This window comes from Muscardinus avellanarius, assembly GCF_963383645.1.
Source record: "Muscardinus avellanarius genome assembly, chromosome: 1".
NCBI classification, from domain to species: domain Eukaryota; kingdom Metazoa; phylum Chordata; class Mammalia; order Rodentia; family Gliridae; genus Muscardinus; species Muscardinus avellanarius.
In genome coordinates, this window is record NC_137786.1 from 103,059,312 (window position 1) to 103,075,296 (window position 15,985).

The 15,985-nt window shown below is 42.3% G+C and overlaps 2 protein-coding genes across 3 annotated transcripts in view; both read left to right on the forward strand.

The window, feature by feature from the left end:
* Positions 1-15,985, forward strand: part of LOC308274983 (protocadherin gamma-C4) — a gene marked incomplete at both ends in the record, with an annotated part of 798,148 nt that overhangs the window by 427,371 nt on the left and 354,792 nt on the right. The window lies entirely within an intron of this gene.
* On the forward strand, positions 222-15,056 carry LOC308270704 (uncharacterized protein; the record flags this gene model as incomplete). Its single annotated transcript, XM_080706748.1, has 3 exons — positions 222-2,623; positions 10,688-10,739; positions 12,399-15,056. The coding sequence occupies 3 exons, from the start codon at positions 222-224 to the stop codon at positions 15,054-15,056; spliced, it is 5,112 nt and encodes a 1,703-aa protein (XP_080562874.1).

A 15,985-nucleotide genomic window follows, 5' to 3' on the forward strand; every position in this document is an offset into this window, starting at 1 on the left:
TAGAGACACATGGTGGCGCTACAGGATAAGATGAAAACTGTACGCAGACAGCACTGTGAGTTCTGTTATTCAAAAGAGAGAACATCCAACCAAGCGAAGTAGGAAGTATACAGAGCTGCTGGAAGGCGACATATTGTACAGGAGCTCCTTGAATTATCAGAGCTTCAACCCCTCCCAAATTTGACCCCCTTTTTCCCCACAAAAGGTTACTTGAAGGAACCATGGAGAACAGAGGTGCGTTTGTTCTGCAGAAAAGGCAAGTCCTGGTTTTCTTTGTTTTACTGGGATTGTCTCGGGCAGATACTCAATCCACACGATATTCTGTAGCAGAGGAAACAGAAATTGGCTCTTTTGTGACTAATTTGGCAAGGGACCTGGGGCTGAGGGTAGAGGAGCTGTCCTCACGGGAGGCTCGGGTAGTGTCTGATGATAATGAGAAGTATTTGCACCTTGATTTGCGGAGTGGAGATCTGCTCCTAAATGAGAAACTGGACAGAGAAGAGCTGTGTGGCTCCACTGAGCCCTGTGTGCTGCATTTTCAAGTGGTATTGGAAAACCCTTTACAGTTTTTTCGGGTGGAGCTGCATGTGAGAGATATAAATGATCATGCCCCTATGTTCCTAGACAAGGAAATTCTCATTAAAATATCAGAAAGTACTACTGTTGGAACCACATTCTTAATGGAAAGTGCTCAAGATTTGGATGTAGGAAGCAACAGTCTCAAAAACTACACAATTAGCCCCAATTCTCATTTCTATATTAAAGTTCAAGAAAGTGGTGATGGAAAGATATACCCAGAGCTGGTCCTACAGACAGCATTAGATCACGAGAAAGAACCCGAGCTTAAATTGACAATTACAGCATTGGATGGTGGCTCTCCACCCAAGTCTGGGACAACTTTGGTTCTCATCAGGGTTTTGGACATTAATGATAATGCCCCTGAGTTTGCTCAGAATCTCTATGATGTGCAGGTCCTGGAGAACACACCCGTTGGTTCCTGCATTATTACCATCTCTGCTAAGGATTTAGACACAGGAAATCATGGGAAAATACTGTACACATTTTTCCATGCATCAGAGGATATTCGTAAAACCTTTGAAATCAACTCAGTATCTGGGGAAGTTCATTTAAGAGCACGACTGGATTTTGAAATGATACAGTCCTATTCTATAACTATTCAGGCAACCGATGGTGGGGGACTTTCAGAAAAATGCAGTCTTCTAGTTAAAGTGTTAGATATAAACGACAACCCACCAGAAGTGACCATGTCATCAATCACAAAGACAATTCCAGAGAATGCCCCAGAAACGCTCGTCGCTCTTTTTAGCGTCCGAGATCTAGACTCCGGTGCCAATGGAGAGACAGTTTGCTCCATTCCGGATGATGTCCCCTTCCTCCTGAAGCCGACCTTCAAGAACTTCTACACGCTGGTGACCGCGGGCCCCCTGGACAGGGAGCGCCGCGCCGAGTACAACGTGACCATCGCCGTGTGGGACCTGGGCAGCCCCCGGCTGCACACGCAGCGCAGCGTCACGGTGCAGGTGTCCGACGTCAACGACAACGCCCCCGCCTTCAGCCACAGCGCCTACACGCTGCTGGTCCGCGAGAACAACAGCCCCGGCCTGCAGCTGGGCCGCGTGAGCGCCAGCGACGCGGACGCGGGCGCCAACGCCCAGCTCAGCTACTCGCTGCTGCCGGCCCGCGACCCGCGGCTGCCGCTCGCCGCGCTCGTGTCCATCGACGCCGACAGCGGGCGGCTGTTCGCGCTGCGCGCGCTCGACTACGAGGCCCTGCGCGCCTTCGAGTTCGGCGTGCGCGCCACCGACCGCGGCGCGCCCGCGCTGAGCAGCCAGGCGCGCGTGCGCGTGGAGGTGCTGGACGACAACGACCACGCGCCCTTCGTGCTGCACCCGCTGCAGAACGCGTCCGCGCCCTGCACCGAGCTGCTGCCGCGGGCGGCCGCGCCGGGCCAGCTGGTCAGCAAGGTGGTGGCGGTGGACGGCGACGCGGGCCAGAACGCCTGGCTGTCGTTCCGGCTGCTCAGGGCCACGGAGCCCGGGCTGTTCGGCGTGGGCGCGCACAGCGGCGAGGTGCGCACGGCGCGGCTGCTGAGCGAGCGCGACGCGGCCCGGCAGCGGCTGGTGGTGCTGGTGCAGGACCACGGCGCGCCCCCGCGCTCGGCCAGCGCCACGCTGCACGTGCTGCTGGTGGACGGCTTCTCGCAGCCCTACCTGCCGCGGCCCGAGGCGCCGGCGCCGGCGCGCGCGCAGGCCGCCGCGCTCACCGTGTCGCTGGCGGTGGCCTTGGCCGCGGTGTCGTCGCTCTTCCTGGCCGCGCTGCTGGCCTTGGCGGCGCTGCGGCTGTGCAGGCGGCGCGGCCCGGCCTGGCGGGGGCGCTGCGCGCTGCCCGAGGGCGCGTCCGCGGGCCCCCTGCTGGACGGCGTGGGCGGCGGCGCGGGGAGCCTGGCGCAGGGCGGCCGCTACCAGGTGCGCCTGGCGGGGGGCTCTGGGGCTGCTGACTTCAGCTTCCTCCAGCCCATTATTCCCAACTTCTCAGCCCTGTCGTCTGGGAAAGAAATAGAGGAAACTCCTACCTTTCAGAATAGTTTTGGGTTCAATACTCAGTAATAATAATTGAATCTGCATTTTCTCTATATTTTACCAGGTGCGCCCAGTGTGGGGCTCTGAATTCAGGTTCCTCAAGCCCATTATCCCCAATCTTGAAGTTCTAGATATTGATAGGAATATGGGGGGGGGGGAGAGAACTTTGGAAACAACTTTGGATTCAACATTCATTAACCAAGTTTCTTTTAAACTTTTAAGCTAGTGTTAATCTTGGCAACCTGCATATGCTTATCTTTGTAATTTGTGGATTTAAGGTGGTACTGTGGTTGCATGCATTTCTATTTCTCATGCTGTTTTCCCAGTTGCTTTAAAAATCTTTTATTGGTAGCTACTTGAGATCACCTGAGAACAATCTGTGCTTTCTGCTTCCATTATCTTGTGAATAATGTTTTATTAGTGGAGCTACTGTTGTTTTGCTGTGATGATTGTATTGTTGTTATGCAAGATAATATTCTTAATCATTTGGAGATGCAAACTATGGTTAAGATCTCCAGCTGCGGATGCAGCTCGGTTGTAGAGTGAGCATGTGGGTGAGGATTTGGGTTCCTTTCCATATATCACACAAACACAAGTCACAAGCAAATATCAAATTGCGTGTAATTGCTCGACGCACTATCAAAACACAGGTAAAGCAAAAATTTTAAAAATTGTTGAATCTGGGTGGAAATTATATTGCATCGATCCCTCTAATCTTTCTAAAAATTTTCATCATAAAGGGTAAAAAGATGCTGTTACTCCATATTCTGTATTAGGGAAACTTGTTTTACATAGTGTTTTTCAAGAATTCTTTTTAGTTAAATTAAGGTGACCATGTTATATATTATTGGTTTCTTAAGTAATTTTTCCTTTTTGTTGTTGATGATGCTGGTATGGCAATGTTCTCTTCCAATATTCTGAGCCTTGATATTATTTTTTGTTTTCTTTAAATACTACAGTATGTTTACTGCTTTCATTTTATTTTATATAATTTATTATTAAAACAGAAAATAATTCATAGTCCCATCTTAAGTAAAATAACCTTCCATCAGAAGAATACCAAACAACATAGCATAGTGGTACACCCCTGTAATTCTAATACTTGGGAGGCTGAGACAAGAGTATAAAAAGTAAAGCCAGCCTGAGCAACATAGTGTCAGCAACTATGCAACAAAATAAAAAATAAGTGTAGCTCAGACATAGAATGCTCTAGAGTTAAATCCAGGGAGGGAGGAGGGAGAGAGAGGGGAAATATGACTCAGGCTCATTTTCTAATCATTATTAAGAATAAATATAAGACCCTTGAGTTTCTGTGCCTGGCTAATTTCACTTAGCAAAATGTTCCCTCATGTATGAAGGCTGGAGAAAATAGGAAAGAGAAGGGAGTTCAAATAACAGAGGAGGATAGTAGAAGAGCAGGTGATTAGGCAGAGAAGGGGAAATGGAGGCTTGATGAAGGAAACATATGAAAAAATATTATGTTCATATATGAAAGTATTACTATCAGCTGGGTGTGGTGGAGCACACTTGTGATCCTGGTACTTGGGAAGGTGAGAAAGGAGGATCACAGTTTTGAGGACAGCCTCATCAAGTAGTGAAACTCTCATCAATCTAGCAAGACCCTATTTCAAAATAAAAATAAAATACTGCTGGGCTTTTAGCTCACAGGTAGAATACCCCTGGATTTTAGCCTCAGGAATAAATAAATAAATAATATCACTATTAATCTCAGGAACATGTATATGGGAAAAGGAGGAAGGGAGCAGAGATCTGGAGGGAAACACACCAAATCATGTGTGCAGATATAAATATATCACTTCGAATCTCATTATGTTGTATAATTACATTGCCTCAATTAAATTAGTTTTTATTTTAAAAAAAGAGTAGATACAGTGGATGGGGATGTGGCTCAGTGACAGTGTGATTGCCTAGTATGTGAAAGACCATGAGATTAATCCACAGCACACATCCAAAGAGTAAACATAATTTATCTTTATATTTTTGTGATCGCTCTCAAATATTCACAAAGGAGGAATAGGTCTGTATTTATAAATACAGGAATAGTTTATAAATGTTTCATAATGCTACAAATTATGTCTCAAACATATGTGTTTAGTTCAATGGGAGATTGATGATAGGTAGAGATGTTGATAACAAGAATGAAGGGTAGATACATGGCTTGAGTGCAGAAACATTTCTATAACTGCTCTCATAAAATTTAAATGTTTTATTTTAAAAATTCAATATTTTACATCAGAAAATGTAGGAAAGTGGAATTTTATTTGCTCTTGTGAAACAAGTAAAACAAATTCCAATTTCCACAAAACATTGTTGCCCTCTGCTTCATGTAATTTTAATCTCCTTTGAGGAAGTTAGTAAGATTAAACCAATGGATATTTTACCTCCTAGCTACATACCCAGCCCTCTTTATTTTTTTTTGAAACAATATCTCACGAGGATGCTAGGGACTTTGTAGTCTCGAACCTGTGATCCTCCTGTTTCAGCCTCCTAAAGACTGGGATTACAGGTGTGCTTCACCACACCTGACTCAATTGATTATTATTTTGTTTCACAACAAGGTATTTATGAATTTGTGAATTTTATTTAGCTAGACTTTAAAAAAGTAAAATCCTGAAAAGAATGGTTGGTCCCTCTTTGTCCCTCATAAGTGTTAAACTATGCTCATGAGGGCAACAGGTAAGCTCAATAATAAATTCTGATAAGAGAAAGAAGCACTTAGGGGTTGGGACATAGCTTAGTGGAAGAGCACTTGCAAGAGAGAGGATAGGTGGCCAAGTAAATAAGTAGAAAGGAAGGAAGATGCATGAAAAGAATAGAAAAAGAAGGTAGAAAAAAGTAAAATGAAAAGAGGAGTAGGAGCAATGCATCCCCCCCACACACACAGTACTGGGGAAACCCAGTGGCATTAGACCTCTGAGACACACCCCTATCCTACTTTTTATTTTTTATTTTGAAACAGGGTCTTACTAAGTTGCTGAGGGCCTCCCTAAATAGCTGAGGCTGTCCATGAACCACGATCCTCCAGTCTCAGGCTCCCGAATGCTGGGATTACAAGCATGGGCCACCAACCGCAGCTAGAGCTATACATCTTTAACCACTGTTATGCAATTTAAAAAAGAAAATTTAAAATAGAGCCAGGTGGGTGGCACATGCCTTGTAATCCCAGTACTTGGGAGACTGAGACAGGTTTGAAGCTAGTCTCATCACCTTAGTGAGGATCTCAGAACTTAGTGAGATCCTCTTTCAAAAATAAGAAACAGCAGTGTATTGTGGTGCTCATCTGTAATCCCAGTACTTGGGAGGCTGAAACTGGAGGGTGGCAGGTTCAAGGGCAGCCTCAGCAAGAGAGTAGTGAGACTCATCAACCTAGTGGGACTCTTTATAAATAAAAAATAAGATAGGCCTGGAAGTTTGGCAGTAGAATGCCCCAGGTTCAATCCCCAGTACCTCATTCATACATACATACATACATACATACATACATACATGCACTATACTGTCTCTAGAAATTAGCCTAAAATAGAGGACAGAAAACATTTATGTTAAAAACAAATATCAAACCGGGCATGATGGTGCACACTTGTGATTCCAGTATTTGAGATGCTGAGACAGGAGGATTGCAGGTTCACCGCCAGCCTCAGCTACTTAGTGAGGCCCTCTACAATTTAGTGAGACCCTGTTTCCAAATAAAAAATAAAAAATAGGGCTGAGGTATAGCTGGAGGTAAAATTCCCCTGGGTTCAATCCCCAGTACCACAAAAAAATGGGTATCAATAAAGTAATAAATGTAATAATTGTCTGCGTCAATGGAGAAAGATACTAGTTGTCTGAAAGAACATTGTGATGTTTATTTTTAAATTCATTGCCTTTTCAATAAAATTTATGACACAGTCGAGCGTGGTGGCGCACGCTTGTAATCCCTGCACTTGGGAGGCGGAGACAGGAGGATAGGGCAGGTTCAGAGCCAGCCTCTCTGGCTTAAGAGACCCTGTTTCCAAATAAAAATATAAAAATAGGGCTGGGAGTATAGCCCGGAGGTAGAAGGGTTTCCAGGAACCCTAATACCACCAAAAAAGAAAAAATTATGACACATAGATAAGTATCTACAATCTAATATTGTTCCTAATGGAAAAAGAGGTTTCATGAAGAGTCAAAAGAAACTTTAAAAAGAATATGGAGGAATGCCTTAGCCTATAGATATATTAAGAATAAATAAGTCTATTTAAATAATTCAGATACAGACTCAGAGACTAGGTAGAATTAGATCCTTTTATGTAAGAGAATTTGATCCTGTTAGAAGAGGTGTCAAAGTCACTAGGGAGGGGTTAGAAGAGTAATGGATTACTTAGCAAATGTTATTAGGGAAGTTTGAAGGATAAATAATGAAATAAAATCTCTATTTCTCATATGAAAATAAACTCATGTATACTCAATGAGTTTTAAATATTTGATTAGGAAAAAAGAAATAAATGTATATAAAAATAGCTTTCTTTTTTTCTTTTTGCAGTATTGGGGATTGAACTCAGAGGCATTCTACCTCCAAGCTACACTCTCAGTCATATTTTTTATTCTTCATTTTGAAACAGGTTTCACTGAGTTTCAGTGGGTCTCACTAAGTAGCTGGGGTTGGCCATGAACTTGCAATCCTCCTATCTCATCCTCCCAAGTACTGGGATTATAAGCATGTACCATAATGCCCAACCCTTAAAATATCTTTATAACCTTAGCATTGGTTTGGCTTTTTAAGAAAGGCTTCAAAGTATCAACAATAATATACAAATTAATATTTTACCTCAAAACTAAATAATAGCACAAACTATCAGATAACAGGAATAAGCTACGTGCAATATTTAACTAAGAATTAATATTTAGACTGTTCAAATAGCTCTTACAAATCAACAAAATGCTAACAATTCAGGATAGTCAATAAGATGTCCTAAAAAGAACAAAAGGGAAAGAAAATTTTTAAATTGGGAAACAAAGTCTTAAAAAGTACTGAAAGTGATGTTTAACCTCATTAGTTGTTGAAACACACACTAAAGTGAGACATCAACTTATATCGCTAATATTAGTAAAAATGAAAAGTTTAGAAAGTAGCAAGTGGATTGATTGTAAATTATATATGCAGAGTACTTGGAGAAATTTCTGTTAGTATTTAGTGAAATTTAATATTTTACAACCTGTGATACAGCGATTCTGCTTTGAAATAGATGTATCAGAAAACACACAGTTTTACAAAATTATGAGTATATTCATCTTAGAAGAACAAAGAATAAGAACCCACATATATGTCCAGAAGTAAAGTAATCCATAAATAAAAGACAGAACATGTTTGTGAATAATTATTATACAATGATTAAGAGGAATGGGCTGGGCGTGGTGGCGCACGCTTGTAATCCCAGCATTCGGGAGGCTGAGACCGGAGGATCGGGGTTCGCGGACAGCCTCAGCTACTTAGTGAGGCCCTCTGCAACTCAGTGAGACCCGGTTTCAAAATAAAGAATAAAAAATAGGGCAGGGGTTGTAGCTCGGAGGTCGAATACCCCTGGGTTCCATTCCCAAACCCGCAAAAAAAAAAAAAAAAAAAAAAAAGAGGAATGAACAAGGTGTACATAGAAGCACATGGATAAATTCAAAATGTTTTAAAAGGAAAAAAGATTTATATTACAATAATACAGATATGTTCATATAATACACAATATCTTATATCATACAAATATATAAATGTACATATTGGAAGGAAATAAGAGAGAACAGATACAGGAAAGTATATATTGATTTGGTATTGATTAGTTGTTGATTATAAATACATAATATTTATTTTTTAAGAGGATCAATTTCCCATACACCATGAAAGCCAAAGTTTATTAGTAACTTTGAAGTGTAACTACATCCCTGAAAGTTTATAGTTTTAATAAGAATTGTATAATTTATGTAGACCAATACTTTCACTAAAATCAATGAACTATAAAGACACTAATATGTTATCAAATCAAAGATATGTTAAAAGGAAACCTAGAGAGATAAATTGAAATAAAACCTACCTTTTTCTGAGAACATTTGGAATCCTTAACATTTGAAACTCTAAGCCGGGTGTGGTGGCACACGCTTGGAATCCCAGCATTAGGGAGGCAGAGACTGGAGGATCGCGGTTCACGGACAGCCTCAGCTACTTAGTGAGGTCCTTGGCAACTCAGTGAGACCCTGTTTCAAAATAAAGAATAAAAAAAAATTGGGCGGGGGTGGAGCTTGGAGGTCAAATGCCTCTGGGTTCTATCCCCAGACCCGCAAAAAAAAAAAAAAATGTTCTTTGAACCTCTATTTCCATGGTTTATATAATGAAAGAGAATGAAAGCCTAACAAAGTGAGAAGTATATAGAAGACTGTCACATTCATAAGCATGAATCCATAAAAGCTACACCGGCAAGTGACAGTGAGCTGAAATGGATCATCCCTTGCATGAAATTTCAACCTTGAACTTGGTATTTAGCCTTAAACTTGATATGTGATCATTGACAAGTATTGCTCTCACATCCTGATAGAATCAGATGCTTCTGTGAAAGACGTTTTATTCATCCTAAACTTCAAATTTATAGTTTTCTTGACTTGAACACAGTTCAAACTATAAACACAGGGAACATGACACCAGGAGTGAGAACCAACAGAAAAATACAGAACACAAAAACAAACTTGCAAGTACTTCAAGCACTGCAATTATCAGCAAATCTATAATGTAACTAACATTTTAATTGAAATAAAAGTTAATTTTAAATATGTACGGGAAACTAGATTATACAATATTATGGATTAGAAAAGAATAAAGTAGAACTTCTAGAAAAGAAAAAATACAAATAAAATTTAAATTGAATGAAAAAATTTAATAAAAATTGGATACAACAAGATAAAGAATGGCATGAAAGATGGTTTAGAATATAACCTATTCATCATACATCTCAGAATGTTAATAAAATGAAGACAACAGGAAATTATTAGAAATACAGGACAGAATAAAAAGGTTTAGCATATATTTAACAAGAACCATTATAGGGAGAGGTGAAAAATTGTATCAAAATCAATATTTTTAAAAATGACTGAAAGTTTTTCAGAATTGATGGAAAGTTCAACAAACAGACTTAAGAGACTTAAATAAAAATAACAGTTAAAAAACTAAAAAACTATGCACAACCAGACATGATGGTGCATGTTTATAATGCCAGTACTTGGGAGGTTGATACTGGAGAGTTACAGGTTTGAGGCCAGCCTCCCTTGCTTGAAAATAAGAATAAAAAAGGCTGGGTGTCTAGCCAGGAGATAAAATGTCCTGGGATCAATTCATAGTGACCCACTAAAAAGCTATCCATGTCCAGAAGCATCAGATAAATTTCAGAAAACCAAAGACAAATAGAAATTTTTCTTTTTAAAGACCATAGGAAAGACAATTAGCCTCAGACTCATGACAGTTAGACTGACAGCTATGCTCCATGTTTCTCAACAGTAGTTATAGAAATGTTTTTTTAAAGAAGCAATATCTTAAGTGTGCTGAAAGAAATTGGCAAACATTCCTAGCTAAACAAAATCTTTGGAAATGAGTCATCAATGAAAAATCAAATCAATTTAGTATCAGTTTTCATCAAGATTATAGTAAATATAATATAGTAAATATAAGAGTAATGTAGATTTATTTTGCCTTTCAAATATAACTCCTTACATTTTTTAAATTTTTACCCATTCCTTATGATGCAAGTTTGACCTATATCTGTTTCGTCACCTCTAATGACATTAATTTAACCTATGATCATGACTATACTCTGGAAATGGTAGTCTCTGAGAACTCTTCCCTTTCTTCCTCCCTCCCTCCCTCCCTCCCTTCCTTCCTTTCTTCCTTCATACTGGGATTTAACCCAGCCCTCCCCATCACAGTAAGCAAGAGTTCAATACTGAGATCCCCAGCCCTCTTAGTTTTCTGTGTTAGACAAGTGCTCTATCACTTGCCTGAGTTGTATCATTTCTGAAATAAAAATCCAAACATCTTTCTCTTAATTTGCAATTTATTCCTTTTCTTGAAGGGCCTCAATCACCATTTACATCGATAAATCCCAAGTTTATCTCTGCAGTCCAGTTTGTCTCAGCTTCATTTAGGTAATGGAAGAACATTTATATGAAACTCAACAAATTTTAAATTAAAGCGTTTTCTTCCTCAAATCAAAAAATATCTTCTCTAGCTTCACACCTATTTCTTCTCTTCCTGTGTTTATATCAGTTAATAGCATCAATGACCACTCAGTTCCCTAAGTGTAAAAGCAATGTATATTTATTTTTACTCCTTCCTCTCCCACCCCTCCATGTCTAATCTATCACTGTATCCCATGATGTTTCATAATTCCAAGGTATCCTCATTACTGCTTTTCTAGTTGAGGCCAACATCATCTCTTACATATGTTACTGCAACCAATTCTTATCAGTCTTTATTAATCATTCTTTTCTAATTTATTCTCAACCCTGACATAGAATGATCTTTTGAAAATAACATTATAATCATGTCATTTTTCAGTTTGGAGCCCTTTTGTAATCTTGTATTTTCTTTGGCATAAAGTGTAAATGCCTTGGTGTGGCTTACAAACTATTTGCTTATCTTTCCAATTTCAGTTATCAACACTTTTTCTCTTGCTGTTTGCCTCAGTCCTACTTGTCTTATTTCAGTCTTTCAATACACTTCTCTCATTTTGGATTTACATAATAATTTTTTTTAGTTTGCACAGAAATTTTTACACTATACCTAATCTTTGTATTACCCCTACTTTCTTTTCATGTATCAATAGAGAATATACTTTCTCCAGCAAGGTCTCTTCTGGACTTACAAATTTTGGTTAGGTAATCCTCATCTATCCTCTTATAGTAGCATGAACTTTCCTTGTCAGTGTAGGCATTATGCCTTATTTTAAATGTATAATAGTTTTTCTTTCTCTCTTTCCTGTCTGGTTACCATTTTAATACTTATAACCATGCCTGGCACAAAATATAGGATAAAGAAATAGTTGATCAAATTAATGAATAGATTAACAAAATACTTAATATTGTGCCTCTAGAAGACCCAGGTCTTCAAGATGATGAGATTCAGTTTCACAACTAAACTAGGGTCTGATTTGCTCAATATTGTTTTGTGGTACTGGGAATTAAACCCAGGGCCTTGGCATGCTAGGCAAGTGCTCTACCACTGAGCTACATCCTTACCCATGTTAAACTTTTTATGTTGTCACAATCTGAACATATCTTACATTATTTACTAATGAGCATTTATTTTATGCTGCTGGAAGATAGGTCTCCTATGTAGAATTCCTAAATAAAAGATAACATTTACCTAGCCTAAAATGTCCAACCTCTACAAAACAACTATTTGTGCACATGTCCTCATTCTTACTGTCTTTTCTAAGAGTAGTTCTAGGTTTCCAGTCTCAATTTCCTGAGAACTTCTTGATTGCTAAGTCAGTTATATGCTGGAGTACTCTTAACTATCTTTAGTTGTTTTAATATAGTTTTCACAGAGATCATAACTTATTTCAAGGAAAAACTATATCTTAAATATGATTTTTATCTGCATCACAGCTTTAGCAAATTGTGAGGGTTTTGTGTGTTAATGACTAAAAGGTAGTACTATCATTTATCACAAAGAATGCAACTCAGAAAGGAAACTACGAATACAGGAGGAAATATAATTTAACAAACACATAAAATAATATTTGTCTCAAACTTGATTATCTAAAACCTGAAAATATGTAGTGTCGCATGGTGGCGCTGCAGGCTAAGAAGCAGCGATTTTTGTATGGTGAAGATCGGGTTTCTTTAATCTGTGGGACTGAGAGCCATAGAGGAAACAAAAACGGAGGCTTGAAGAAAGATACGGTGCCCACAACACCGTTCAGGCCGGATTACAAGTCTATATATTTCCAACGATCCAGAGAAGAGGAGGAGCAGCTTCCAGAGCTGCTAGAGATTGAGTTGAAAGGTTTACACAGAAAAACGGTTGCCTTTGGAGCCATGGAGCCCAGCGAGGGGAGCTCTCAGCAGATAAGGCAAGTGCTGCTTCTCTTTGTTTTCCTGGAAGGGGCCTTGGTGCATTCTGAGACCTGGAGCTATTCTGTGACAGAGGAAATGGAGATTGGCTCTTTTATAGCCAACGTGGTAAAAGATATGGGTTCCAGTGTGGAAGACCTGAATGCACGGGGAGCCAGGGTTATCTTTGACGATTATAAACCTTACTTGCGGTTGGATCTGCAGACCGGAAACTTGCTCTTAAATGAGCAACTGGACCGGGAAGCACTTTGCGACATCACAGAGCCCTGCATATTGCATTTCCAGGTGTTATTTGAAAATCCTTTGCAATTTTTTCGGGGCAAACTATCGGTTAAAGACATAAATGATCACACTCCTACTTTCCTAAAAGAAAATATACTTTTAAAAGTCTCAGAAGGTACTACTCCAGGAACTTCGTTCCAAATGGATAGTGCTCAGGACTTAGATATAGGACAGAATGGTGTTCAAAACTATGCACTAAGCCCCAATCTTCATTTCCACCTTAAATTACAAAATGGCGACGAAGGCAAAAAATACCCAGAGCTGGTACTAGATGAACCTCTGGATCGAGAAAAAGAGCCGGAATTTAGTTTAATTCTAACAGCTATAGATGGTGGGTCCCCACCAATGTCCGGAACAGCACTGATTCGAGTTGTGGTCCTAGATATCAATGACAATGCTCCCGAGTTTGCAAGAGCAGCCTATGAGGTTCAGGTGCCAGAGAACAGTCCTGTGGGTTCCTTGGTTATCAAGGTGTCTGCTACAGATTTTGATGCAGGAATGAATGGAGAACTCTCTTACTCATTTACCCATGTCTCTAGAGAAGTATGGAAAACATTTGAAATCAATCCAGTTTCTGGTGAAGTCCATTTGAAAACACTTCTAGATTTCGAGATCATTCAGTCTTATACAATAAATATTCAGGCCATTGATGGTGGAGGTCTTTCTGGAAAATCAACCATTACAGTTCAGGTTGTAGATGTGAATGACAACCCACCAGAAATAGCCATAACATCTCTTACCAGCCCCATACCAGAAAACTCTCCTGAGACAGTGGTAGCTCTTTTCAGCATAAGAGACCAAGACTCTGGAGACAATGGGAGGATGGTGTGCTCCATTCCAGATGATGTCCCCTTCCTCCTGAAGCCGACCTTCAAGAACTTCTACACGCTGGTGACCGCGGGCCCCCTGGACAGGGAGCGCCGCGCCGAGTACAACGTGACCATCGCCGTGTGGGACCTGGGCAGCCCCCGGCTGCACACGCAGCGCAGCGTCACGGTGCAGGTGTCCGACGTCAACGACAACGCCCCCGCCTTCAGCCACAGCGCCTACACGCTGCTGGTCCGCGAGAACAACAGCCCCGGCCTGCAGCTGGGCCGCGTGAGCGCCAGCGACGCGGACGCGGGCGCCAACGCCCAGCTCAGCTACTCGCTGCTGCCGGCCCGCGACCCGCGGCTGCCGCTCGCCGCGCTCGTGTCCATCGACGCCGACAGCGGGCGGCTGTTCGCGCTGCGCGCGCTCGACTACGAGGCCCTGCGCGCCTTCGAGTTCGGCGTGCGCGCCACCGACCGCGGCGCGCCCGCGCTGAGCAGCCAGGCGCGCGTGCGCGTGGAGGTGCTGGACGACAACGACCACGCGCCCTTCGTGCTGCACCCGCTGCAGAACGCGTCCGCGCCCTGCACCGAGCTGCTGCCGCGGGCGGCCGCGCCGGGCCAGCTGGTCAGCAAGGTGGTGGCGGTGGACGGCGACGCGGGCCAGAACGCCTGGCTGTCGTTCCGGCTGCTCAGGGCCACGGAGCCCGGGCTGTTCGGCGTGGGCGCGCACAGCGGCGAGGTGCGCACGGCGCGGCTGCTGAGCGAGCGCGACGCGGCCCGGCAGCGGCTGGTGGTGCTGGTGCAGGACCACGGCGCGCCCCCGCGCTCGGCCAGCGCCACGCTGCACGTGCTGCTGGTGGACGGCTTCTCGCAGCCCTACCTGCCGCGGCCCGAGGCGCCGGCGCCGGCGCGCGCGCAGGCCGCCGCGCTCACCGTGTCGCTGGCGGTGGCCTTGGCCGCGGTGTCGTCGCTCTTCCTGGCCGCGCTGCTGGCCTTGGCGGCGCTGCGGCTGTGCAGGCGGCGCGGCCCGGCCTGGCGGGGGCGCTGCGCGCTGCCCGAGGGCGCGTCCGCGGGCCCCCTGCTGGACGGCGTGGGCGGCGGCGCGGGGAGCCTGGCGCAGGGCGGCCGCTACCAGGTGCGCCTGGCGGGGGGCTCTGGGGCTGCTGACTTCAGCTTCCTCCAGCCAACCTTCCCCAGCCTCTTGGCTCAAGATGCTGGCAGAGATGTTAAGGAAAATCCCAACTGCAGCAATGGTGCTGTATTCAGTTAAGTGTTGCATTTAAGTCTCATTCATTTCGCCAAATGTGTCGCTGAATGATTTCCTTTAAGAAACCGTTGCTTTCTCACTATTCTTAGCACTATTCAGAACGTAGTCATGTTTCATATGGCACTGTTGCTTTTTGATATCAATTACATTTAGCATTTTGAGTTATATATTTTCTCCATACTTGATCTTATCTTGATACATTTTTTTTAACGTGGATCATATTGAATTTGGCATACATTCAGACTGTGCTTGGTGCCCTCTCCCCTACTTACACTTTCCCTCTCCCAACAATGAGTGTCCAGGTTAACCATGCTACATTCATACTTTTACACAGTTTCGGATGTAGCTCTGAGGTTTCCCCTACATTATCTGGAGTCCCTCTGGTTTTCCTAATATTCCCTAGTTTGAGCATATTAGAGAAAACATATGTCCCTTCTCTTTTTTCTTGATACATTTGTAGATATAGAAATTACTCAAATAGTACAAAATTTTTACTTTGATGTATTTAAGTTAATGATTTAAATGAAATATTATGAAGCTCTAATGAAATCTTGAATTTTTATATATTTGTGGCACTTGTCTTTAACATAATTTTATCTCTTCAAAGTCTTTGTTACCCTGGCCTTTTGGCTGATTATCCTAATAGGTTAAGCCCACTCAGTAGCCATGAGTATAAACCCTCACATGCTTCTTTTCAAATTGTATATAAATATGCACTTCATTAAAATATTTAACCCTTTTCCTCTTGTGAGCATTATACATACTAGGGATTATTTTATTTACTTGTATGCTATTTATCTAGTTCATTGTAAGTGTTCCACTAATATTGGGATTAAAATTTTTTGAATAACCAGGCATGTTGGTGCAAGCCAGTAATCTCAGTACCTGGAAAACTGAGACAAGAGCAGTGCTGGTTTGAGGACATCCTCAGC